We start from the raw sequence: 26,897 nt of genomic DNA, 5'->3' as shown, positions 1-26,897 counted from the left end.
GATGAGGAACAGCTGACCCTCCTAAAACAAAGACCTCTAGATAGGCTGACTAGATTCACCAGATGGACAAGTAGTGGGGAGCAGCTGGGGTGCTGACAACACAGCAGACAGTAGTAGCAGGGATAAAAGACTATAAGGACTCTAGTTGGGGGAGGGAGGCTATGGGTGGGTGCCATCTTGGAAGTGTGTGTATAGTTGAATAAGATGGTTTGGGATGTTCTGTGTGATAGACACACACAGACAAAAAAAATCAACAACTAAAAAAATGTATTATATTTGAGAAGAAGCATAAAAATTTATGTCATGTTAATGAGTAGTGGTGATAAACATTACCATTGACATATACTTGATGACTTTATAGACATACACAGGCTCTGAGGATCTGAGTGCAACCAATTATGAGTAGTAGTAATCAGATACAAAAAGATTAGACACACATGTGCTAACATCTCAGCGTTAGTAGCAAAAACGAGTCTTTCTGTAAGAAACAGTATATTTTAAAATGAAATGGAGATCTTTTTTAAAGGTTAAAACCTCATTTAATTTTATGTCTTATAGGGTTTATACCAAGTACAATATTGTATAACTGTATTAATTCAACTGCAAACCTACAAATTTATAGCCAATTTTGAAAGAGATGCATCTTAGCTCTGGAAATTGTTATTTAATATGTCAATGCTGTTGTAATGAAATACTTCTTCTAATTATGTGGTTATTAAATAAATAATTTAAAAATTAAAAAAAAAATTTAAATGTTTACTGGGGCTGGAGAGATGGCTCAGTGGTTAAGAACACTGGTTGTTCTTGCAGAAGACCCAGGTTCAAATCCCAGCACCCACACGGCAGCTAACAACTGTCTGTATCTCCAGTCCCAGGGGACCCAACAGCCTCTTCTGACCTCCTCGAGCACTGCACAACATGGGTGCATTTACCTACATGCAGGCAGTACATGCATACACGTAAAATAAAAATAATAAAATTTAAAAAAAAGTAAAGCTTGCAGAAAGGAGAAAGAAAAAAAAAGCAGAAAATTTTTTTTTAAAGAAACGATGGCTGAAAACTGCCCAACTTACTGAACAACAATAATAAACACAAGAAGTTCAGCAATCTCCAAGCAGAATAAACACAAAGAGATTCACAGAGATGTTATCAGAGTAAAAAGCTAGACGTCTCCAGAATAGAAATGCCAGACCACAAAGCAAACCCCAATTCATGAAAGGCCAGAATAAAACTAGTTATCTACTCAACACAATTGAATGAAATTACAAATCAACAAATGGAAAAAAAAATTGGAGAACTCAAATGTGAAAATTTGCATACTCCTAAATAAATTGATCAAGGATTAATATTAATTCAGGAATAATCATAAAATACTTTGAAGTTAAGGTAAATGAAGAGACCCGATGTTATAACTTGTAAGATGCAGTTACAGTAACAGCAATGCTTAGAGGGAAATTCATAGCTGAAATATCTGTATTAAGAAACAAGAAAGACTTCAAATCCATAACCTAATGGTTCACCTTAAGACTAGGAAAGGGCTGAGGGAGGTTGCTGAATGAGAAGAGTGTTTGCCTAAAATGCACAAGGTTCTGGGTTTGATCTCCATTAATGAGAGGAAAAAAGACTGAAAAACAGTAAACTAAACAGCAAAAAGAGCCAGGCGTGGTGGCACACGCCTTTAATCCCAGCACTGGGGAGGCAGAAGCAGGCAGATCTCTGTGAGTTCAAGGCCAGCCTGGTCTACATAGTGAGTTCCAGGACAGCTGGGGCTACAGGGTGACCATGTCTCAAAAAGACCAAAAAAAAAAAAAAGAAAGCAAAAAGAAGGAAATCGTAACTACAATTATAATAGAAATTAATCCCAGAGAGAATAAGAAAATCTATGAACCCAAAATATGGATCTCTGAAAAGATTAGCAAACATTTAGCTAGACTTACCAACAAAAACAGAGGCAGGGCTCAAATGGCTACACTGGGAAATGAGTTCCCCAACGAAGTGATATTAAGAGGTGATGGAACTTTTGAGATTCAGAAGATGGTAGATGACACCCAGACATGAGCTGCCGGAGCTTCCAGGGAGTAAGCCAAAGGAAGGCATTTAATAGCTATTAAAAGAGGTGGGTGATGCCTGAGCATTTCTGGATTTGATAAGAAAGTAGAGAATGTCAAAAAGCAGGGAAAAAAAATCTAGTCTGTCCTGCAGGGATTATCTCCCAATGAGGAGTGCTAACTCCAGACACAGGGAACACAGCTCAACATAGACTTAGAAAATCTGCAGAATACCTCCAATAATAGGCATTTTAAAAGAAGAGAAGAGGGTCTGGAAGATGACTCAATGGTTAAAAGCCCTTTGGCTTAGTGATTAAGAGTACTTTCAGCTCTTGCAGAGGATCCAGATTTTGTTACCAGTAACTCCAGTTCCAGGGGATCTGACATCCTCTTCTGGCCTCCACAAGCACCAGGTAAAAAAGGTGTAGATACATACATGCAAGCAAAACAGTCATAGACATAAAATAAAAATTAAAAATAAAGCTGAGGCTCTGTGCTTGCCTAACATACATGAGGCCCTGGGCTTGATTCCAAGCATCACATAAAGTGTGGTGGTAATGTATGGCTGTAATCCTAGCATTCAAGAGGTAGAGACAAGAGGATCAGAAGTTCAAGGTCATCCTCAACTACAAAGCAAGTTGGAGGCCAGCCTGGGCTACATGAGACCTTATCTCAAAAAATAAAAATCAGTGAGAAGGTGCTGGAGAGATGACTCAGTGGTTGAGAGCACTGGCTGCTCTTGTAGGGGACCCAGGTTAGGTTCTCAGTACCCACACAGTGGCTAACAACCGTGGCACACTTACAGACATGCAGGTAAAGCACACACATAAAAAATATATACATATATTTAAAAAATTTAAATAAATATTGTTTTTTAAAAAAGGGAATAGTCGAGCATGGTGGCGCACACCTTTAATCCCAGCACACAGAAGGCAGAGGCAGGCGGTTCTCTGTGAGATGGAGGCCAGCCTGACCTGCATTGCAAGTTTCAAGTCAGATGGGGCTACAGGGTGACTGTCTCAAAAAAAATTAATTAAAAAATAAAACTAAATAAAGGAATAGAAATGGGCACTTGCAGGAGGAGATGCCAGATTTTCCTTGGGCTGAAACAGCTGTGGGATGTCATTTCAAAAAGGTCTCTACTGAATTGGCGTTCTGCAGCCTGTGACCCTCTATGAATTACACTCTAAGGAAATTCAGAGCAAGTGACTTGGGACTATATGCTGAATCCAGGCAACAGAACACTGCTAGCTGTGGGGAAAGGTCTTTCTTTGACTCCATAGTCAGCAAGGTGGGAACTTGATCAGAGACAGAGTCTGCAGAGGAACTTACACACAGGTTATAATCAGTGTGCCTGAGGACAGAATGATCACATCCAGGCAGAGCCAGCACTTATAGCTTGTCTCCTGAAGGGGTGATTGGCATGTGAGACTCCACCTGTGAAGCACCACCCACTGACCAGACAACATCTGTAACCCCATCTGCCAAAGGAAGGCACCAAGGACTGTCCAAGGGTGGGACAGACAGGCTTCTGGAAGCCGAGGAAGGAACAGCAAGGGGGACTCACATTGGAGACTGGGTCCAGCAGATTGCTTCCAAAGTCTACACTCCCATCCAGCTCTCTCCCTTCACAGTTATTCCCCCTTTGTTCAATACCCAATGTCAATTTCACAGGACAACTGTTCTACTGTGTTCTTGACCTTGTCTCTTTTTTCCTCTCTCTCTCTTTTTTTTTATTTTCCTTTCCCAAAGAACACAAGCTGGCCAGGTTTGTAGGGTCTCTCTATCTCAGTCTTCTGAAAGCGGGGAATGGAATGTCCTGTACCATTTTATTGTACTTTACCTTTCTCTTGTCAGTCAGCCCTCAGCCCAAACGGCTTCATCTCCCCCTCCTTGGCCCCTACAGTTCCCTCTTCTGTATGTTTCCCTCCTCTGTTTCTGTCACTCCAATACTAATCACTAATCTTTACCCTGAGTTTTTTTTCTTTCCACTCCCATCCATTGTTACTAATATTAATCCGTGAACATAGTTCCCTCTTCCTAAAATAATTGGCACTAATAGGGTGATTTCATTTGATTATTACTGTACTTTCATAGTGGGCCTACATTTGATAGTGATTATTTTTACAGACAGTGTTCTAATTTCTGGGGAGTACTGGGAACTGAGATAGAAATGCTGAAGAAAACCAAGCCCCCACCAAAAGTGAAGAGATTACAAAATTCAAGAAAATGTTTGCCATTTATGTATATAAGGAGATACTTATATTCAGAATACATTAACTTAATCTTACAACTCAATAATAAACAAAAAATTACTCAATTAAAATAATGACAAAGGATCTAAATTTGATTCCCAGAACCCACGTAAAAATAATGGACACGGTGGCATGTGAATAATCTTAGTGCTGGGGAAGCAGAGATAGGTTGATCCCTGGGGCTTCACTGGCCTGCAGCCTCACCTGCTTGGTGAGTTTCAGGCTAGTGAGAGACCCTGTCTCAAAACCCTGTATCCTACTACAGAGATACTTGTTCATCTAAATTCAGTGCTTCTCTCTTCACAATAGCTAGGAAATGGAATCAGCCTAGACACCCTAAATTAACAGATAATGGAAATGTCATGCATATACTTACTGGAATTTTATTCACTGTAAAGAAAAATGAAATTATGATATTTTCAGGCAAGTAGATGGAATTGGAAAAATTGTACTGAGGTGATCCAGACTTAGAAAGACAAATGATGCAGGTTTTCTCTCATATGTGGATCTTAGCCTCAAATGTTTAGATCTGTGTTTAATCTGGAGTACCTATAGAAGTCAGGAAACTAGAAGGGGACATGGGAGGTGATGCCTTAAATGTGGGGGGGCGTTAGTAGAACATAGGTGATATGAAAGTAGAGAGGGGGAACGCTGAGAGTAGAAAGGTTTAAGCAGTGGAGAGTGGAGGAGAGGAGGGACAGGGGAGATTAACCAAAACAAAAGGGGTATGAAAAAGCCATACGAAAACATACTATTTTGTAAATCAATTAAAAATTATTAAGTTTTAAAAAGAGAAGGGTGGTATTCTGCCCGGCTAAATAATATTCCTAGAAGCCATGGGTTATTAACAAAAGTCCTGGTACCAGGCATGGGATACCTCCTTATGAGTTGTTCAGGGAGGCCCCAGAGTCCCTCAAACAATACAGGCTCTTGTCATTCCTCTTAGTTGCCCACCAGAGCTAGATAAGCTGAAGATACCACATACCTCAGTTGTAAGATACATAGAAATCAAGCTGGAACTGATCTGAAAGCTTTCTTTCTGCTGACCACCATTCACAATACTGAAGGAGCTATGTGTGCTACTAGAAGAGAAAAGGCATCAGCGTTCTTACTTAGCTGTGAACCCTACAAACTATGACAGCAACCCAACAGGCAAGATGCAACCACTACTGCAACTGTGGCACAGCTGTCATGGAGGCAACCAACAGCTCTCTCCATGGATTAAAGACCCACTCTCCATGAAGGAATTCATGTCTGGTACTATAAACACAGTCAAAATCCATGGCTGGGGAGGGCCCTTGTGTGAAACTACTGTTTAGCTAAACTGACATGACATCAAACTGCTTTCTAAACAATGTGTTCATACTCATAGACTAAAGCTACTCTCAGCCTTAGTCAGAGAAGCTTCTCTGTAGAAGGAACAGTGGTGAATTCAGAGACTTTGGCTGCTGAGAATAAGGGACAGTTGAATGCTCATCCCTAAAGAGAACATTCATACCATTCCCTCTAAGACTCAGGGAGATCAGGGAAGAAGGGGAGGAAAGAACATAAGAAGCAGAAGATAGGGAGGGAGAAAGGTTGCAGAATGCCATCTTCTGAACATGACACAGCTATTGCAATCATGAACTCAAAGCAGCTGTAGTTGCCTGAACCCCATGGGCTACACAAGACTGGACCTGTCAACAGCCAGTCATGGATGAAGGAGGGGTTCATGGAGCCCTACACGTTCTACTGCTAGGTTCTGGTAGGAGGGGGAGTCATTATCTTCAAATGTGTACCCAATGGTGAGCCTAACCAGCTCCAGTGGATAGTTCCATACCTACAGTCACTCAGACAGCCCTGGTTAAACACTATGGGTCCTAAAGCAAAGCAAAAAGAAATGAACATGAGAAAGGGACCTGCAGGGAGAAGGAGGGTTAACATGGGTGAGAGGGAGATGAAGGGTGAGGAGAGCAGTCAGAATGTATTTCATAGATAGATAGATAGACAGACGAACAAATTTAGTTAATAAAAAATGGTGACCAGGTGTAGTGGCACACATCTTTAATCCCAGCACTCAGGAGGCAGAAGCAGGCAGATCTCTGTGAGTTCAAGGCCAGCCTGGTCTACATAGGGAGTTCCAGGACAGCTGAAGCTACCAGGGAGACCCTGTTTTAAAAAGACAAAAAAAGGGTGGACAGATCCTAAATGGTATCTGAGGTTGACCTCTGGCCTCCACATGCATGATCACACACATACATACAAAAAAGGAAATAGAAATAAAATAAATAGTACTCCACATCATTAATCATCAGGGAAATAGAAATCAATGCCACAGTAAAATACTTTATGACCATAGTATAGCTAGAATCAGAAAGTTAAATAAAAATTTGGGAGCTATGTGGAAAAGCCTTAATCTTCATACACTGCTGGTAAGAATGTAAAATGTAGGTCTTTCAAATTTTCTTTGGGGGAAAGGTCTGCTTCAGAGAACAGTCTGAAGTTCTTCATATGAGATCAGGTAAGATCAAGGTGGTATGTGACTTCATACATGAGTTCACGAACTCAGGTTCATACATGAGTCTGAAGCTCTTCAGATTGTCAAAGACAGAACTGTTCTATGACCCAGAATTCTATGCCTTGGTAAATATCAAGAGAAATGAAAGCACATAGCTTTATATATGGAATATAATATTCCATATATAGATGTACCACAACATGAAAAAAAGATGAAAGAAGCTAGGCACAATATACTATACAGTATATAATTCATTTCATATGACATGCTTGTAACAGAGAAATCCACAGAGGTGGAAAGTACATTAGTGGTTGTTTAGGGATGTGGGTAGGAGTCGGGGAGAAGATAGAGGACAGAGAGATGCTATCATTGGATGTGATTTTCTCCCAACAATTCATGTATAGGAATCTTGGCTTTTGGTGTGGTGTTAAGGTCATGGGACCTTTAGGATGCAACTGGGTCACTGGGGGTACTCTCATCAGAAGGAAGTAATAAAGTCCTCATGGAATCCTGATTAGTTCCTTTAAGAGTTGCTAGAAAAGAGAGAGCCAAATCCTTCCAGCTTGCCATGTGATCCCTCCCTCATGATGCCATTTGTTATGAGTCTTCACCAGACTCAGCACCATGTTGTTTAGACATTCAGCTTCCAAAATTGTGAGAAAAATCAGCCTCTGGTATTTCAGAACAGTAACAGATTAAGGTACAGGGTAATAGTTACCAATACACTAAGCTTCTTTTTGAGGTGATGAAATGTTTTAAAACTGATTACCTTTAAGAGTTGCTAGAAAAGAGAGAGCCAAATCCTTCCAGCTTGCCATGCGATCCCTCCCTCCTGATGCATTCCCATCATGATGCCATTTGTTGAGTCTTCACCAGACTCAGCACCATGTTGTTTAGACATTCAGCTTCCAAAATTGTGAGAAAAATCAGCCTCTGGTATTTCAGAACAGTAACAGATTAAGGTACAGGGTAATAGTTACCAATACACTAAGCTTCTTTTTGAGGTGATGAAATGTTTTAAAACTGATTACAGTTAAGCTGGGTGCAGTGGCACACACCTTTAATCCCAGCACTCGGGAGGCAGAGGAACCCAGATCTCTGAGTTCAAGGCCGCCTGGTCTACATAGCGAGTTCTAGGTCAGCTGGGGCTACAGGGAAACCCTGTCTCAAAAGGATCAAAAAAAAAAAAAATTGACTACAAGGCCAGGCGTGGTGGCGCATGCCTTTAATCCCCGCACTGGGGAGGCAGAAGCAGGTGAATCACTGAGATTGACCTAGCCTGGTCTCCATAGGAAGTTCCAGATCAGTCTGGGCTACATAGTGATACTCCATCTCTAAACAAAACAAAACAAAACAACAAAACAAAACAAAAAACAAAACAAGAAACAGGAAGTGGAGAGCTGGCTCAGTGGTTACAAGCACTGGCTGCTCTTGCAGAGGACCCGGGTTTGGTTCCCAGCACCTACATGGTGCCTAACAATCATCCATAACTCCAGTTCCAGGGGATGCAGCACCCTTTTCTGGCCTCCACGCATGTGGTGTATTGCACGCGTGTGATACACATACATACATGCAGGCAAAAAGCTGGAGCTACAGGGAGACCCTGTCTCAAAAAGACCGAAAAAAAAAAAACTACAATTGTCCATTATCTATAAATATACTGAAGATTGCTGAATTATACATTGTAAAGGGGTGTAAAAACTGGTAAAGTTGGGCTGGGTATGGTGGTGCAGGCCTTTAATCCCAGCATTTGGGAGGCAGAGGCAGGTGGATCTCTGAGTTCAAGGCCAGCCTGGTCTTCACAGTGAGTTCCAGGATAGCTATAGGGAGACCCTGTATCAAAAAGACCAAAAAAATAAATTAAAAAAAAAATAAAAAGACTGGAAAAGTTGGGCCGGGCATGCTGGCACATGTGTTTAATCTCAGCATTTGGGAGGCAGAGGCGAGGTGGATCTCTGTGAGTTCAAGACCAGCCTGGTCTACATAGTGAGTTCCAGACCAGCTGGAGCTACAGGGAGACCCTGTCTCAAAAAGACCGAAAAAAAAAAAAACTACAATTGTCCGTTATCTATAAATATACTGAAGATTGCTGAATTATACATTGTAAAAGGGTGAATTGTATGGGGTATGAATTATATTGCAAAAAAAGCTTTTAAAAACATATACTAAAATTGGAACAATACAGAGAAGGTTAGCATGGCCCCTGTGCAAGGATGACACGCAAATTCATGAAGTGTTCTTTTTTTTTTTGGTCTTTTTTGAGACAGGGTCTCCCTGTAGCTCCAGCTGCCTGGAACTCACTCTGTAGACCAGGCTGACCTCCAACTCACAAAGGATCCGCTTGCCTCTGTCTCCCGAGTGCTGGGATTAAAGGCATGCGCCACCATGCCTGGCTGCGTTCCATATTTTTAAGAAAAGAATTTTTTTAATTTTATTTTTCCCTGTCTTGTAAAGCATAGTGATCCCTGTTTCCATTAAATTTGAATAAAGACTATTTTTGCTTGACAAAAAAAAAATCTCCTAAAAGGAAAAAAGCCATGGGAACTTACAAGCCAGAATCCATGTCCATGTACTGTGGAACGGTATGAATAATGTTTAACAATGTGTCCAATTGATATTTCATTTCATTGATTTTTTCATCAATTTCATTCCAGTCTTTAAGAGACATACTAGTATCCTCTGGGAGGTTTTCAAATTTGAAAGCACACATGTGAAGAGAAATAATCAAATTTGGAAGAACTTTAGAAATACCTAGAAAAGTGAAAAGAAGCATTATTAAAGTATCATTACTGTCTTAATACTGAATTATAAAATCCAGCCAGAGCATATCTTCTTTCCTCTGTTTATCTGCCCACTTGCCTGGCAGAGAACCTGGAAAGAGCCATTCCCAAATAAATAGTGAGTAAACACTATGCAGTGGATGCTTCTATGACTAATGGAATGCTTCTTTGATGAGTTTATATTCTAGCTTTCTTATTTTCTCAGTTGAGAATCAAATGCATTAAACCCAGGAGTTACGAACTGTGGCTCTCTGCAAATGGCACTGATTTAATAAGTCACTCTCTTAAGATAACAGTGATGAGTAGTAGCTTCTATATGGAAGATAAGAGTAGACATGGCTCTTAAGCCACTTCCTGAGTCACTGACCAGGTTTTCATGAAGTCTGCAGTTTCTAGCTATGCCAAGCACTGTAACCCAGAGACCCCTGGAAAACTGAGCTTGGATCCTACTGTTAACCCAGTGGACTGTTCCACTGTGAAGTCACAGAACACCTTCTCTCTATCTTAGCTCATTTTTGAAATATGAAATGAAAATGCTGCCTTCCTAGGGTTAGACATGGAGAAATAACCATGAGCCAACTTTTTACCTTGTCCTTGATATAAACATTTCCACTGTATCGACCAGTCAACTCTAATCAGTAAATGAGTACTGAAAATGACTGGTTAATTCTTCCATCCTTTGGATTTCTTTATTTTAAACCATCTACTGCCTGAACGTCTAAACAACATGTTGTTGACTCTGTATTATTGTGACCACAAAAAAATTATGATTGTGTTTTCAGTTGTAGAAATGGCACATGATACAGGAACTCACTCGGAGCTATGACAATACAGAAGTGATTTTTTAAAAAAATATTTTATTATTTTAATTATTTTGGGGGGGTCTTTTTGAGACAGGGTCTCCCTGTAGCCCCAGCTGTCCTGGAACTCACTATGTAGACCAGGCTGGCCTTGAACTCACAGAGATCCACCTGCCTCTGCCTCCCGAGTGCTGGGATTAAAGGCTTGTGCCACCACACCCAGCTTATTATTTTTTTATGTGTATGTGTGTATATAAGTGCACCCGTGTTGTGCAATGCCCACACAAGACAGAAAAGGCTGTCAGATCCCCTGGAACTGGAGTTACAGATAGTTGTTAGTTGCCATGTGGGTGCTGGGATTCGAACCCAGGTCTTCTGCAAGAACAGTCAGTGTTCTTAACTGCTGGGCCATCTCTCCAGCCCTATTTATTATTTTTTATTTTATGTGTATGTGTGTATTGCCTGCATGTAGGCAAGTTCACCCATGTTGTGCAATGCCCGCGGAGGATAGAAGAGGCTGTCGGATCCCCTGGACCTGGATTTACTGTTAGCTGCCATGTGGGTGCTGGGATTTGAACCTGGGTCTTCTGCAAGAATAGTCAGTGTTCTTAACAGCTGAGCCATCTCTCCAGCCCCTATAGAAGTGATTATTTAAGAGACCCAAAGGAGGAAGATATGATCCAATTTATTTTATTATTATTTTATTTGAAGTTCAATTCATATTGCTAAAAGAGAATTTGCATCCAACAATATTAAAGAACTCTTTGTATGGCCCCAGACAGCCAAGGAGACCCCATAATAGATTCAGTTGTGTTATAAGTACTCTCACTTGTATCCAAAATAGCCTACTTCTGATTCTTGTCCAAAGCTGGCTTTTTTGGTGGCTTTTTCTCCCTGCTGGCAGAACCCCTCTGATGGGAATTTCAAATTTCCTGCCCTTGCTCTACTCAGTCAGCTTCCTGCTTTCATATGAGTGGATCAACCAACAACATGAATCCTCCCCTGTCCAAGTCAAAGAGGGAAATTAGAGCCCAGTCCTGTCCCACCCCTTACCCTATAGAATATAAAAGCCCAGGCTCTCTAGGAAGGTAGATGGTGCTTCAGCTCTGGACCCCTCCTCTTGTGGAGAGTCTGTCTCTTTGTTGTGTGGAGTGTTGCTTATACTTCAATAGACCTTTGCTGTGTGCTGGGGCTGCAAATTATTTCTCTTCTTGAAATTTTTTTTTTTTTTTTTTTGGTCTTTTTGAGACAGGGTCTCCCTGTAGCCCCAGCTGTCCTGGAACTCACTATGTAGACCAGGCTGGCCTTGAACTCCCTCACAGAGATCCGCCTGCCTCTGCCTCCTGAGTGCTGGGATTAAAGGCGGGTGCCACCACGCCCAGCTCTTCTTGAAATTCTTTACCTGGTGAAGAAAGGGACCCAAGGACAGATCCAGCTGGCTTCATAATAAGAATTGTAACAATAATATATATTAGCAATAATATATATAATAATATATGTATATTGTTAGAGTCCAGGTCTGCAATCGACCCTCCCCCAATGTAGTAAAGCCTCACAATACAGCCCCCCCCAACTCCCGGGAGGCGGGGGCTCTCAAAAACCAGGAATTGAGTCAGTTTTAACATAGTCTGTTTCCCCCAGACAAGTTTAGAAGATAAACAGGATGCTGCCTGAAAAATATTTTCCTGCCTTCTGCATTCTCTACCCCCTACCCCCTATAAACACCTCCAGTCTGCAGCCTGAAAACTGGTGGCTGCCTCACTCCCAGGCTGAGAGCCATCCGGTGTGATCTTCCAAATAAACCCTGTCCTGCTGGAGCTCTTGTCTGTGTCTTGGCGATTTATCTGATTTACCTAACATTTTGGTGCCATGACTCTGACAGCTGCCATTGGAGATCACGTGTAAAGAACTCCTGCCAGACCCAGCCACCGCTACTGGCCCCCCCCACACACACCACTGATTTGGCTTTGAGGTACATTCTGACTCTCTTCTCTCTCTGTTCAGCATGGTTACTGTGTCTGCCTAATCTAACCTGAGGGGTGGTCCTACCCCTCTGTCACTCTCAAACCCTTTCTCTTAGAGTCTCCCAATTCCGGTGACTAGTTCTCCTAAAGGAACACAGACCTTTCACAGCCTGCTAAAAGGTTTTTCGGCTGCCCATTGCGAATGGGGGTCCCAGATACCTCAGCAGCCTACTACCTACACAAGGGGTGCAGGCCTCTTGTCTTGAGGTCATATTAGTGTTCTGTGTAACCTTTGGCTCTGTGGATCAGACTCTCTCTCTCTTCCTTGTTCTACTTACTCTCTCTGGAACTCTGAGAGAAGGCCAAACCCACAAAGGCACGGCTAGACCTGGGACATGTCCAAAGGCTGGTCCTAAGACTGGGTAAAAGGGGGAAGGTAGGCTCTGGAAGTTTCCACTCTCCTCCTTTTCTTCTCACAGCCTCTCACTAGGCCTCAGACTCCCTCCCTCTTTTCCTGCTTCCTGCACCTCCCCTTCACTTTCATTTCCTTGCATTCGAAGCTTTTCTTCTCCACTCTCTTCTTCCTCACTCCGTCTTGTCCCACCCTCCTCTCTCCTTCCCTCCCTCTCCACCCTCCATGCCTCTACTCCATTTTCATTTGGCTTCTTCTCCCCCTATCTTATCACCCTCTGCACTCCACGTTCAGTCTTCTACTCTGCCGCCTGGCTGTGCCACACTCTCACTCCCAGGCTTTCCACTGAGTCGTAAAACCACACTGGTGTGTCAGAAACCTCCTTCCTTCTCTGGTTACGGGATGCCATTTCCAGAGACAGGAACATGCTTCCCTTCCTGTCCAGGACAGGAACTTGCTCTTTTACTTCCCTGGTGATCGCAGGATGCTGCCTCCAGAAATAGGGAACGTGTTTCGGGACTCGTCAGTAAGGAACACCTTCTTTGATGGTCGGTCCTGCACGCTCTCGCCTGGCACAACCTGCAGCCTATGTCTCTGATCCTCTTCCTCCCTCCTGCCCTTCTTTTCCTTGTGTCTTTCACTTTTCTGCCTGGAATCCTAGCTGCCATCTCAGACTCCACTCATGCTAAAAAGGACCCTCATCATCTCCTTCTACCTACTTGCTCAGTTCCTCCTCTATTTTCTCATTGCTGTCCACCTGATCTGCCAATATGGGACCCTCTCAATCTAAACCTGAAGGCCTCACACCTCTTGCTTGCCTTCTCAAGTCCCTAAAGCAATTAGGACTTTCAGACACAATCAGGCCAAAACATTTAAGTTTCTGTGCACCACTGCCTGGCCACAATACAAACTAGATAATGACTCTGTCTGGCCAGATGCAGGAAACCTAGACTTAAACATTTTAAGAGATTTGGATAATTTCTCCCAGCATAGCGGCAAAAGATCTGAGCTCCCCTATGTCCAAGCCTTCTTTGATCTTCGAGCTAACCCTTCCCTCTGTGTTTCTTGCTCCCCACATCAAGTCCTCCTCGTGAAAACTATTCCACATGATCACAACCTATCTACCCCTACCTCAGAGCCCTCCACTCCCCCTCCACACTCCTCTACCTCAGCCTTTTGGTCTCAACATAGCTGACGAACGTCCCCCAATTAGGACCCAACCTCAAACTCTTCCTTCCCCTCAACGTGAGGCACAGCTTGCTCCTTTACCAGCTCAGCCTTCATTATATCTCCCCTCCCATGCCAGTGTTCCCTGTGGGGGGGCCAGGCTGTCCCTCCCAGGGCAGGACCGCTCTCCCACCCCCATGCCTCTCTCCCCATGGAGGAGGCTGGGGGTGGGGTGGACTCTCCCCAGTGTGCCCCAGGAATCATCACGCTGTCAGGCTCAAGGGGTTTTCTCTGTCAAAGGCCACGCGCCCCACCACCCCAAGCCACTCTACCACACATGGCGTCTTCCGCTTTAAGGAAGTGGCAGGGGTAGAGCTGTTAAGGTTTATGTCCCTTTCTCCCTTGGCAACCTGTCCCAGCTCGAGCACAGAATAGGCTCTTTCTCTACTGACCCCACCCATTTCATACAAGAATTCAAATACATCACCAGTAGCTATGAGCTAACCTGACATGACATCTTTATGATTCTCCAGTCCACCCTCACCCCCAATGAGAGACACAGGGTGTGGATGGCAGCTCAGGAGTATGCTAATGAGCTCCACTCTACCACCCAGGCCCATCCTATTGAGATCAAGGCCATTCCCTTACAAGGTCCTGGGTAGAATTACCAATTCTGGGGGATCAGGAAGGACCTTCTCCAAGTAGGGCACCAAGGGATCACATGATCACTTGTCTCCTGATGGGTCTTCAGAGAGCTTTGCCTCCTAAGGTAGTTAACTTTGGAAAGCTTAGGTTGACTGCCCAGCGCCCTACTGAAGCCCTAGCTTAGTTTATGGACAGACTTACTGACGCCCAGTCCAGTATACCAAGTATGATCCAGAATCCAGAGAGGGATGACTTATGCTCAACCACCATTTTATCTTACAATCCGCCCCAGACATTAGAGGGAAAATTAAATGCCTAGACAAGGCCCCGAAACCCCACGGGACATCTGTTAAACCTGGCATTTAAAGTCTTCAATAACCAAGAGGAACAAGAGAGGGCAGACAAACACCCTGTTCAAACGAAAGTACCAGCTGATGGCCACAGTCCTGAGGGCTCCATCAAAGGGGACAGACACCAATGGAGCCCAATGGCTGCCACCAAGACCCTGCCTTCAAATGCAGACTCGCCAGACACTGGGCAAGGCAATGTCCCAACTTGTGGCCACCTCCTAGACCCTGTCCTCAATGTGGGCAATGAGGTCACATGAAGGCTGATTGTCCTTCTGTCAGCACCAAGGTAGGTCACTCACCTCCCAGACCCAGCTTGCTTTACAGGGTTCAGTGAATGACTTCTTGGGCCTGGTGGCTGAAGACTGACAGGGCCCTAGCTCCTCAGCCCACACCTCCTTGATGACCATCACCATGGAGAAGCTCATGGTAAGGGCTATGGTGGCAGGTAAGACTTAATTTTGTTTTGGACATGGACACCTCATGGTCAGTTCTCCCCCCCAACTCCGGTAGTGTTTCCCTCACAGATCTCCATGGTGAGGGGTTGATGGGAAGCCCCATAGCCCCAAAACAACAGGACCCCAGTCCTGCATATTCTGGGAAACTCCCTTAACACACTCTTCTGGTTATGCCCTCATGCCCAGCACCCCTACTTGGCAGAGATCTCACCCCCAAAATAAACTCTTGTATATCCCCATAAGTTAAGGATGCCTGCTCTCCAGTCATTCTCATACCCAGGTTAATCTCAGAAGTGCATGATTTTCTCTCCACAGAAACAGAAGGCAGCAGGACAAAAAGGTCAGCTACCCTGGCAGTTCTGGTGGGTATCAGCTTGGTATCATCTGTAGCCACCACAGGATTCGTGGCAGGGAGTCTGGAGCATACCTTACTCTCAGCCCAGCATCTCTCTCAGGAGATCCAGGACCTTAAGCAGGAGCTCACTATTGGCGGTAGAGGCCACAGCCCCCAGTCAATCCAGATCCTACAACAGCAACTGTCTTCCTTAGCTGAAGTCACTTTCCAGAACAGGCGAGCCCTGGACCTATTTACTGCAGAAAAAGGGGGTACCTGCATTTTCTTGGGTGAAAAATACTGTTACTATGTCAACCAATTGGATAAGGTCAAAGCACAATGTAAAATGCCTTCAGCAGGTGGCCTAGGACCTCTTGGTCAAAACCTTGCATACCAACAGTCACCCCAGTGGGATATTTTTACAGGACTGACACCTTGGCTTCTGTCCCTACTCGGCCCCCTGTTTTCTATTACTCTAGTGGTATCTATTGCCCCCTGCTTCTTCAGGTACCTTCAGGGCCATATCCAGAGACTCACACATATTAACTGTTGCTTTCCTTTCCCCCACGTGTATGAACACCTGAGGATCTTGTCCAGATACACAAAGTGGAGAACCCCACTGCCTGACCACACTCTAGCCCCTGGCCTCTCCCCACACTGACCCTGACCAGCAGGAAGTAGCCAGATGAGAAATGCTGCCCCCTACCCTATAACACAAAAGGCTGGAATGTTAGAGCCCAGGCCTACAGAGGCCCTCCCCCAGTGCAGTAAAGCCTCAGGAGACAGCCCCCCCACCCCAGGGAAGGGCTCTCAAAAACAGGAATTAAGTCAGTTTCAACGTAGTCTGTTTTCCCCAGACAAGTTTAGAAGATAAACAGGATGCTGCCTGAAAAATATTTTCCTGCTTTCGCATTCCCTACCCTTTACCCCCTATAAACACCTCCAGTCTGCAGCCTGAAAACTGGTGGCTGCCTCACTCCCTGGGTGAGAGTCATCCTGTGTGATCTTCCAAATAAACCCTGCTGTGCCAGAGTTCTTTTCTGTGTCTCGGCCATTTACTTGACTTATCTAACATATATAAAGAACTCTCACAACTTAATAATGAAAGGACCAAAAAAAAAAACAAAAAAAAACAAAAAAACCCAACCCAACAAATCAAAAACAGACAAAAGATTTGAACAGGACTTACCCTGCTACACACAATGCAACCTTCTTAGAAAGTGTGGCAATCTTCAAAAAGCTAAATGCAGAGTTGCCAAATAATCAGAACTTCCCCTCAAAGAGAATTGAAAGAGGAAAGGAGATACAGACCAATGTCTATCAAACAATTGGAACAATAAACAAAATCAGGTAAATCATATCTATATATATACATATATATGTATATATATATGTATAATTTGGGGGGCCATAAAAATGACTGAAGGCTAGGCATGGTGGTGAATGTCTGTAATCCCAGTGCTCAGGAAGCTGAGACAGAAAGATTGGAAGTTTGAAGTTAAATTAGAACAGGGAGACCTTGTCTAAAAAAGAAAGGCCAGGAACGAAAGATTAATACATGTTATAAATATAGATGAACTTTGAAAACATTATGCTAAAGAAGCATAAAAAGCCATAAAGTATATTATTTCATTGAAAAGGTCAAGCAGGAAAAACCTATAGGGATAAAAAATAGACTTAGGGGCTGGAGTGATGGCTCAGTGGTTAAGTGCATTGGCTGTTCCTGCAAAGGACCAGGGTTTAATTCCCAGAACCTATAACCACCTATTACTCCAGCTCCAGAGGAGCCAATACTCTTTTCTGGCCTCTACAGGCACCAGGCACACATTTGGTGCACATACATACATGCAGGCAAGATATTCATTCACATAAAATAAAAATAGTCTTTTAGAATAGACTTAAGAATTAGGGTAGGGATAGGGTAGTTAAGGAAAATACGGATTTTAATCATTGTTTTCTCTGTTTCTGTCAACAAGGTTTTAGCTAATAAGTTTATGATTAGAATGATGACACAGCTAGCTAGAACCACTCACTATGTGTCCTGATGAAACGTTCTCAATTCTGTCTCAGGAACTTCTGCAAAGACTTTCAGATGGGCTTTTTAAAAACCTATGTTTCTTTTTTTAATTTGTAATTTGCCTGGTTTTAAAACTTTACTGGTAGCCAATCAATATGAAAGTTTCCTTCTCAAAGTAACCCAATGCAATCCAATGCCTAAAGTATAAAGGATGTGCTACTTCTCTTTGGGGTCCAGATTTTGGTCTTGAGCCTCCTGGATCAGGCTACAGCCTAAATAAAATAACTGTTTCCTGTACACTCCTGGGGTCCTGCCTGATCTTTCCCACAACAAGACCAGCCGAGCTGCCTGGAAGAACCAGAGACAAGCTGAGCTGCCTAGAAGAGGCTTAGGCTAGCCAAGACATCTAAAAGAAGCAGAGGCCAACCGAGTTGCCTGGAAGAATCTGAGACCAGTCCAGGTGCCTGGAAGACGAGCTCATGGAAGGGCACTTTACAGCCTGTGGAGTTGCCTGCAGGTTGTGCACACTTCCTGCTTCCCTAAGTAGTCACCCCTGCTGGAGCGGGCTTTGGTAATGCAGCTGTCTGTGAGTCATTTCTGCTCCTGTAAGTAACCCCTTACCCATACTCCTATAAGAAATACCGATTAAAACTCATTGGTTCATCAAGTGGGACTTTGGTAGTATCCTGACTTTGGTCTGTTGTTGGCTCCCTATCTGGGCTGAGTAGACTGTTGTTCACATCTTCCAAGAATAGTGTCACACGCTGTTTAGGATGCTTTGGACACCATCCTTGCTTTTGCTTACCGTTGTCACCATTTATTCTTATTTCATATTCTTTGTAGAGTTTGTTTATGGCTTTTGCTATTTCCTCCATGTATTCGTGCTGGGGTGGTAACAGCCCGTCCATACTTTTATGACGATTTAAGATCGCATACCCAATTTCTGACCAGGTTTCCTGTAAATGTTTAATAATCTTGAGAGTATCGTATTTTGACAATAGAAAATCCCCTGTAAACTTCTCTTTCTCTTCACTCAGCAACTAGAAAGTGAAGCAGAGGAGGAGAGCACATTACTCACCGAAGTCCACCCAGAGCGCAGTCCCCCGTGACCCCTAATGATCTTGAGCTTATTATTGTTTGCCGCACTTCTTGTAAGAATTTTGGGACTAGAGATAACCAAGCTCAAATTTTCATCTGGTATTTTCTGTCTACAGATAACTTATACTATCCCTAAGCTTTAATTTCAGCATGTGTGAGATGGGAATTATAAAACCATCTTGCAACTGTCGAAAGAAGAAATAAGGAAGCACCATTTTTTTTTCAGTTTTAACTATGTATGCCAAAACTGCCAAATAAAAACTCACTAGAGTTATATATTGTAGATAGAACAGCAAATCTTCATGATCAAGACTGGCACGATCAAGTCATTCCAAAAGAATAGAAAGTGGCTGCTGCGCATGATGGTGCGTATTCAGAATTCCCACACTTGGAAAACAAGAAAATCAGGAGGAGTTCAAGCCTAAACATATACGCACTAGTTTCTTGGAAATTGGAAGAGATTTCATTGGGTCATAATTTGATATTCATTTTTAATTTTTTTAATTAAAAAATTTTTTTTGTTTTTAATTTTTTTTGAGACAGGGTCTCTTTGTAGCCACAGGTATCCTGCATTCACTATGTAGACCAGGCTGGCCTCAAACTCACCGAGATATGACTGCCTCTGCCTCCTAAATTCTGGGATTAAAGGCATGTGCCACCACACCCAATGATACTCACTTTTTAACTAGCTCCATGTCATGTTGTGTATTTTCCTTTGTCAGACCACTATAGCATGATAGTAATTTTGTGTGTATCTGTGTGGTACTGGGGATTGACCCAGTGCCTTGAACATGCTAGGCAAGTACCCTACTACTGAACTATGTCTCTAGACCTCATAATGGTAATTTATTTTCTTTAAAAATTTTTTTAAAAAATTTATGTGTATGAGTGTATTGCCTATATGGATGTAAGTGTACCCATGTCATACAATCCCAGCAGAAGTCAGAAAAGGGCATTGGATCCCCTGGAACTGGAGTTAAGGACAATTAGCTATCATGTGGGTATTGAGATTTGAACCCAGGTCCTGCTCTTAACCACTCAGCCATCTCTCCAGGTAAGAGAATGTGTGAATTGCAAGAGAGCCATAAGCTTCATTAAGGGAAGACATAAAATCATAAATTCCTTAAAGTGGCCAACTGGCCTTAAATTGTCAATCTGGCCTTGCTCAAGCCTTATCAATTGATCACTCCTAGATTGAAGAGGCTGTTTATGACACTGACCTGTCTCTTTTAGTGCCATACATAACTCACCTTCCCTGCCTGAGAACATAATCTTAGGGAGAAGACCTTGGCACCAAGCAAATTCCTGCAGTTGTGTTAGTAAAATTCATGTATAAGCCCAAACATCCCTTGCCTTAGTTACAGACGCCTTATTCCCATGGCAAGGCTTCTGTCCTTTGCTGTGATTTCCAAATAAAGGAACACATTCCCTGCCTGTTGCCGGTCTGGCTCTGACTCTTATTTCTAAACTCTAAACTCCTTCCTTTTTCTGCTCTCCTAAATCTAACACCAATCTTATGAAATTTATTTTCAAAGCTTGAAACATTTTTTGAAAGATGCTAACAATAGGCAAACAAAATGTGATGTATATCACACACACAAATACAGTTCAGTCTTAATAAGGGAGTAAATATTGAACTGTGAATGAGGACATTATGCTGAGGGAAGTAAGCTATTCATAAATGGACAAATAATAGAATAATCAAATTCACAGACACAGAATAACACTGGCCCTGGGACTAGGGAAGACAAAAATGGGAAGTTACTGCTTACTGAGTAAAGTTTCAGTTTGAAAGCTGTATGTCAATGACCATCATGTAGACATCTGAATGGCTAGATTCCATGAAACTGTCCTCAAATGGTTACAACTGCTTTATCCTATGTATATTTCCTCATAGCTTACAGAAAATGTTATTAATTTAAAAAAAACAATTTGCCCTTATACAAAATCCCAGATACAGGAGAAGCAGGAAGGCTAGGTCTCCTGGAAATCAGATGGAGCATGGGAACCGCTCTCACCACACAGCCTGACTTCATTTAACCCACAAATCTCAAATAGAACTGGAAATATTTAAACATTTTAAAAGGACCTCTAGTAGTCGGTCTTGCTTGTTTGTGTATGTGTGTCTATGTGGTGTGTGTGTGCATGTTTCATAAAACTCTATAAGGCATTTTTAAAAGATGAGATTTGACTCAGTTGCAGGGGAGGAGTGTCAAGTTTGCCATTAGTTTGCCACTGAATGGACAGATTTCATTAAACTGTGTCCTCAAACATATTTTAAAGGCCCTCTAGTAGTCAGTGTTGCTGGTTTGTTTGCGTGTGTGTGTGTGTGTGTGTGTGTGTGTGTGTGTGATTACCAAACTGTTTTGAGAAAGTCTTACCCTTTGTAAGTTCTTGAGGTCAGCAAGAGCTACAGTGGCCACTTTTGCCTTGTTAAAGGTTAAACTGTCTTTTCCACTGGAAGAAAAAAAAGAGCAAGAAAGAGGTTTCAGAACAGGGTATTACACAAAGAAAATCATAAACCCACACATGAAACAAAAATATTTCACTTCAGTGATTGTCCAGCAGGCCTTCCAGGCCCAGCCCCTTTCCTCGGGGGCATTCTTATTTAAATTTACAATTATAAATATAAACTCAGATTCTGACTTACCAAGTTACAGGACTAGAAGCCTTGAGAGGAGAGTGAGCTCTTGGGGCTGGAGAGATGGCTCAGTGGTTAAAAGCACTGGTTGCTCTTGCAGAGGATCTGGGTAAAATTCTCAGCAGCTAATAACTGTCTATAACTCTAGTTCTAGGGGATCTGACACCCTCTTCTGACCTCTGTGGGCATAGCATGACACAGGTACGCCTACACACATGCAGGTAATATACTCATACACATAAAAATAATAATAAAAATATTTTAAAGAGTGAGCTCTTGCCAGGTATGGTGGCACACACCTGTAATTCCAACTTTTGAGAGGCAGAGATAGGTAGATCCCTATGAGTTCAAGGCCAATCTAGTCTATCAAGTTCCAGGGCTGCCGGAGTTACATAGTGCGACTCTATCTCAAAAAAAAGAGTAAGTACAGCCTTTCTATATACCAATAACAAGCAACTGGAGAAAGAATATAGGGAAATGCTCTCATTCACAATAGCTACAAAAAAAAGGAATAAACCTGACCAAAGGCATCAAAGATCTCTACAATGAAATTTTTAAATCTTTAACTTTTTAAAAATTTTATGTGTATGAGTGTATTGCCTGCATGTATGTGAGTACGAGAGACTGAAGAAGAAACCAGGAAATGGAAGGGCCACCCATGCTCATGGATTGGAAGAATTAATATTGTGAAAATGACCATCCTACCAAAAGCAATATATAGATTCAATGCAATCCCATTCAAAATCCCCATGACATAATTCACAGAATTAGAAAAAAATTCTTAAATTCATATAGAAGCACAAAAGAACCCAGATAGCCAAAGCAACCATGAACACATAGAGCAACGCTGGGGAGATTACTATACCAGAGCTCAAAGTAAACTACAGAGCTATAGTCATAAAAGCAGTATGGTATTGGCACAAAAATAGACACATAGATCAATGGAACATCACTGAAGAGCCAAACCTGAGTACATGCAATTTCAGCCACCTGATATTTGACAAAGGTGCCAAGAACACACAATGGAGGAAAGACAGCAACTTCAACAAATGGTGCTGGCAAAATTGGATCTCCACCTGCAGAATGAAACTAGATCCTTATCTTTCACCTTGCACAAAAGTCAACTCCAAATGCATCAAAGATTTCAATGTGAAACTGAAACTCTGAAACTATTAGAAGAAAATATTGGCAGTAACTTACAAGACGTAGGTGTAGAAAAGGATTTTCTAAATTGGAGAGAAGTTGATCAGGAATTAAGGTCAGCAATAACAAATCATTAAACTAAAAAAGCTTCTGCACAACGAAAGAATTAGAAAAGTGAAGAGAAAACCCACAGAGTGGGAAAAAATCTTCACCACTGACACATCTGACAGAGGTTTAGCATCCAGAATATATAAAGAACTTAAAAACCAAATGTGAAACCAAATGACCCAATTAGAAGATGGGCAAAAGATCTAAACAGAGTTCTCAAATGAAGAAATAAGGATGGATAAGAAACGTCTTAAAAAGTGTTCAACATCGTTAGTAATTAAGTTTCACCTTAACCTTACCCCAATCAGACTGGCTAGGATGAAGAGAAAAAATGAGACCAAATGCTAGTGAGGAGAAAGGGGAACGCTCATTCACTGCTGGCGGGATTGCAAACTCATGCAACCCCTATGGAAGACATTGTGGAGAACTCTTAAAAAACTAAAAATGAACCTATCATATGAACCGGTTATACCACTCCTTGGCATATACTCAAAGGACTCATCCTATTTTACAGACATTTGTACAACCATGTTTGTTGCTGCTCTTTTCACAATAGCTAAGAGATAGAAGCAACCCAAGTGCCCCTCAACTGATGAGTGGTTAACAAAAATGTGGTATATTTATACAATAGAGTTCTATTCAGCAGTAAAGAAAGATGAAATAATGAAATTTGCAGGTAAATGGATGGATCTAAAACTGTTCTACTAAGTGAAGTAACACAGACTCAGAAAAACAAAAGGCGTATGTTCTCCCATTTGTGGATCCAGCACCAAATCCTTTTAAATTCTGTCCATTTAATAAGATGTTGCTATATAGCAGTCTCTTCCACATGAAATAAGCACCGTCATCAGGACTTCAGCTGTGCCTGCTTGCTAACCATCATCACAAGTGGGCTTGTTGATGATTGTGTTCCTTCATTAAAAGAAGGGCAAGCAGGCTTATTGCTCACTCCTCACCGGAGTGTATCCATCCACTGTTCCTAGCCAACTGTATGTAATTTGGCCCTAATCACACATGGTCTTCTGGATTTGGGGAGTGCTAAAGTATATAATCTGGGGAAGGCTAGGAAGAGAAGGCATGACCCATGCTGAGTAAAGGCTTTCCAGTGTGCATACCCTCAGGTCACTCATACACCTCAGCAACCCCTCAGTTATCTTGGTAAGTAAGCTCAGTAAATTCATTGTTTTTCCAGGAAAACTTTAATTAATTAAACATTGGTTTGACACTAGAACTTTTAAAGGGGATAAGCATTGCTTAGTATTCCTAGGAAAAGAATTCTCACGACAGATGGAAAATTTATTTGTTGATATTATGTCTCATAATTATTTTTTTTTAAAAAAAGGAGAATGTAAAAGATGTTAAAAGGATATGGGAATGAAGATAGTTTCCAAAATAGAAAAAATGAGAAATCCTAAGCAAGTGAAGAAGGTCTATGTAGGTTTGTTATGATAAAAGGATGAGACAAAAATAATACACATAATCTTAAAATTTCTGAGGTCATAGTTTAGTCAGCTAGTTTAAGGAACAAAATATATGTCTAGTCAAGGTTTATCTGAGAATGTTAGGTTTTTGCCAAAGCTTTATCTACATGGCACATGGTAATTAAAAGTACCAGACTGGTGGAACTAACCTTCTTGGATGTTTAACAGCCATACTTTGAGACCTATACTAATCTGGTCAGAGGGACTTAAAGGACAGTTTTTTGCTACTTGCCCTCTAAGGTCGAATAAGTTCCAGGGGACTATGGAACATCTCTCAAAATGTCCTGTAACTGTGGTGAGTCACCTGCCCTCTTGATCAGGGAGGCCCATGGAGATCCCATGAGATGGACTTGAACCAGTGTCCAATCTACAAAGAGGAGGGTCAACTCAGAGAAACATTTCCTCCATGCTTCCAAGTGAAGCCAGCCATGGTCGAGTAGGACCTTTGATTTATCTTCACATAGATGGAACTGGTGTAAGAAAGCAGTCAGGGGCTCCTCCGAAGCCCATGTGACCCCTGAGGAACAGATCCTCAAACGAACTTGAGTAAAAGTAAATTGGTTTATTTGGGCCAACTATATGGTCTTAAAAACCCCAAAGGAAAGTATAATCAAAGACTAAAGTCATCAGTATATTTCTTTAAGAGTTCAAGGGATTACATGTCCCAGACATTAGGCTTAAGTCCATATAAAATGTTATTGAGACAATTATTTGTCGCTGATGATTTTGTTTCTAAGCAGAAAGTGCTGCCTAGATGTAAGACTTCAAATCCTGGTCTGCAATACTGTAGTGCCTGCCTGTAGATAAGGGAGACAACCAGCTATTGTTCTAAAATGATGGATAAATTTGTTTTCTCCCCCTATCTAGAAGCCTTTGAGAGGGAACTGACAGATTCTACCTACTCCAGGAGCTATCAAAGTGCCTGAAAACAAATCCTGAGTCTATCACTCTCAAGTAAAAAAGAAAATGAGTTCCCTGTCTAGAACTTGTAATGCTAACTACTCTTGCCTTTACTTCTCCTTCACATCTCCTATTCACCAGTCAAGGGCTTTCTTTTCTCCCTACAGATAAGAGTTAAGCAATCTGGGGGTCTTTTAGATAGACCCACTGAAGGGGTACCCCAATTGCCTCACCCTGCAACCCTTTTCAGCATGGAAGAAGCCAGAGCTGTCTGCGTCCTGATTCCCTATTGGCAATTTGGGTAACCTCTTCAGAGGATGGTGTGATAAGAACAGGAGGTAGGAATTGGTTGGGCAGTTATAGTAGAAAGACCCCAGAGAAAAGTAGCCAGTTTCTTGGCTAAAAGTCAAAATGTCCTTGGGCCTCTTAGCAACATACTCTGTTCCAAAAGCCAAAAATGTCAAAAGTATTTTTGAGCTTGTATCCAATCCTTAAAAGATTTTAGGGTTACCCCTTCAGAGGGGGGAATGTTAGAGTAGACTAAAGCCCCGTAAAAATAAATAAATCAAAGAAGAAAAAAAGAAAAAAGTGATAGGAGATATGGGAGGAGTTGGAGGGGAGGGAGTGGGCGTGGATTTGATCAAAACACCTTATATGCATGTGTAAAATTCTCGATATTTTTTTTAAGTTGACAAAAAAAAGTAAGCTCTCATCTTGAGAACCCAAAACTAGGGTGTTTATAGGAATTCCTGTTGCATACAATTGCAAAGACAACATGTAAATAGAAAAGAGGCCTAAAGAGGTCTATTGTGTAACTGAGACATCATTAGGTCAGGAGTCCCAACTTCTTACAAAGTTTCCTTTAATTTCTGGGAAGTATCACAAAGAAAAAGCCATTTTAATTTATTTTTATTTTCTATTTTAAAGTTTTTTTAATGTATGAGTATATTGTCTGCATGCATGTAAGTGCGTCCATGTCGTACAATGCCCATGGAGGTCAGAAGAGGGCGTTGGAGTCCCCTGGAACCGGAGTTACAGATAGTTGTTAGTCATCTGGGAATCAAACCTGGGTCCTCTGCAAGAGAAGCCAGTGCTCTTAACCGTTGAACCACCTCTCAGCCCCTTGTTTAAATTTTTTAAACAAAAAAATTTTTAAAGCTTAGGAACCATTTTATTCAAGTATGTAAGGAAAACAATAGGGCAAGCAAGATGAAAATCCTGGCAGCTGCTGGGAGGATGAAAATGGGGAGGAGAGGGGAAGGGAGGGGAGGGGAGGGGAGGGGGAAAAGGGAGGGGTGGGGACCACAGGGGAAGAGAGGTCACTACTTTGGAGCTAGACATGGAAGTTGGCAAGCAGCTGTAGAAATGGGGTAGGGAGGGGTCTTCAAAATAACAAGGTGGTAGTCCAGAGTGTAGAGAAAAGCATGCTTGATCTTTTGGCTGGTATCCGAAAAGACAAAGGAGGAAAAGTAAAAGTTACAGTTTTTGAATTAGAACTCAGAAAAGCAGGCACGCTTAATAGTTGCTTAGCAATGAAGATCTTCAAGGGACTACTTAGACTTTTTTTTTAACAGAAAAATTCATTTTTAGCACAACTGACACTAAGATGCACATGCATTTCTAACCTCTATATATCTGATTCTTACTAGTCACAGTCAGTTACTTTCTGAGAACCTTGGCATCTGTGCATGTAAAGTCATCAGGTAGATTTCAATGGTAACGTTTTTCATATCTACTAATTATTAAGGAGCAAAATTACATGCTTTGAAGAATTATTATTTTTAAAATTTTTTTTTCAAATT

The 26,897-nt window shown here is 42.0% G+C and overlaps 1 protein-coding gene and 1 pseudogene across 1 annotated transcript in view; one reads left to right on the top strand and one right to left on the bottom strand.

The window, feature by feature from the left end:
- Nucleotides 1–26,897, bottom strand: part of Axdnd1 (axonemal dynein light chain domain containing 1) — a 107,019-nt gene that overhangs the window by 44,254 nt on the left and 35,868 nt on the right. The window contains exons 14-16 of the mRNA XM_029560201.1: nucleotides 21,204–21,279; nucleotides 18,530–18,764; nucleotides 9,350–9,551 (exon numbers count right to left, since the gene is read on the bottom strand). Coding sequence (XP_029416061.1) covers nucleotides 9,350–9,551; nucleotides 18,530–18,764; nucleotides 21,204–21,279 — 513 coding nt within the window. The remainder of the gene's footprint in view (nucleotides 1–9,349; nucleotides 9,552–18,529; nucleotides 18,765–21,203; nucleotides 21,280–26,897) is intronic.
- Nucleotides 8,949–9,048, top strand: LOC115068993 (annotated as a pseudogene).

The sequence above is a fragment of the Nannospalax galili genome, unplaced genomic scaffold (assembly GCF_000622305.1).
Source record: "Nannospalax galili isolate Female #2095 unplaced genomic scaffold, S.galili_v1.0 scaffold429, whole genome shotgun sequence".
NCBI lineage: Eukaryota > Metazoa > Chordata > Mammalia > Rodentia > Spalacidae > Nannospalax > Nannospalax galili.
The sequence above is the reverse complement of the archived record's forward strand: the minus strand, read 5'-3'. Positions and strand labels throughout refer to the sequence as shown.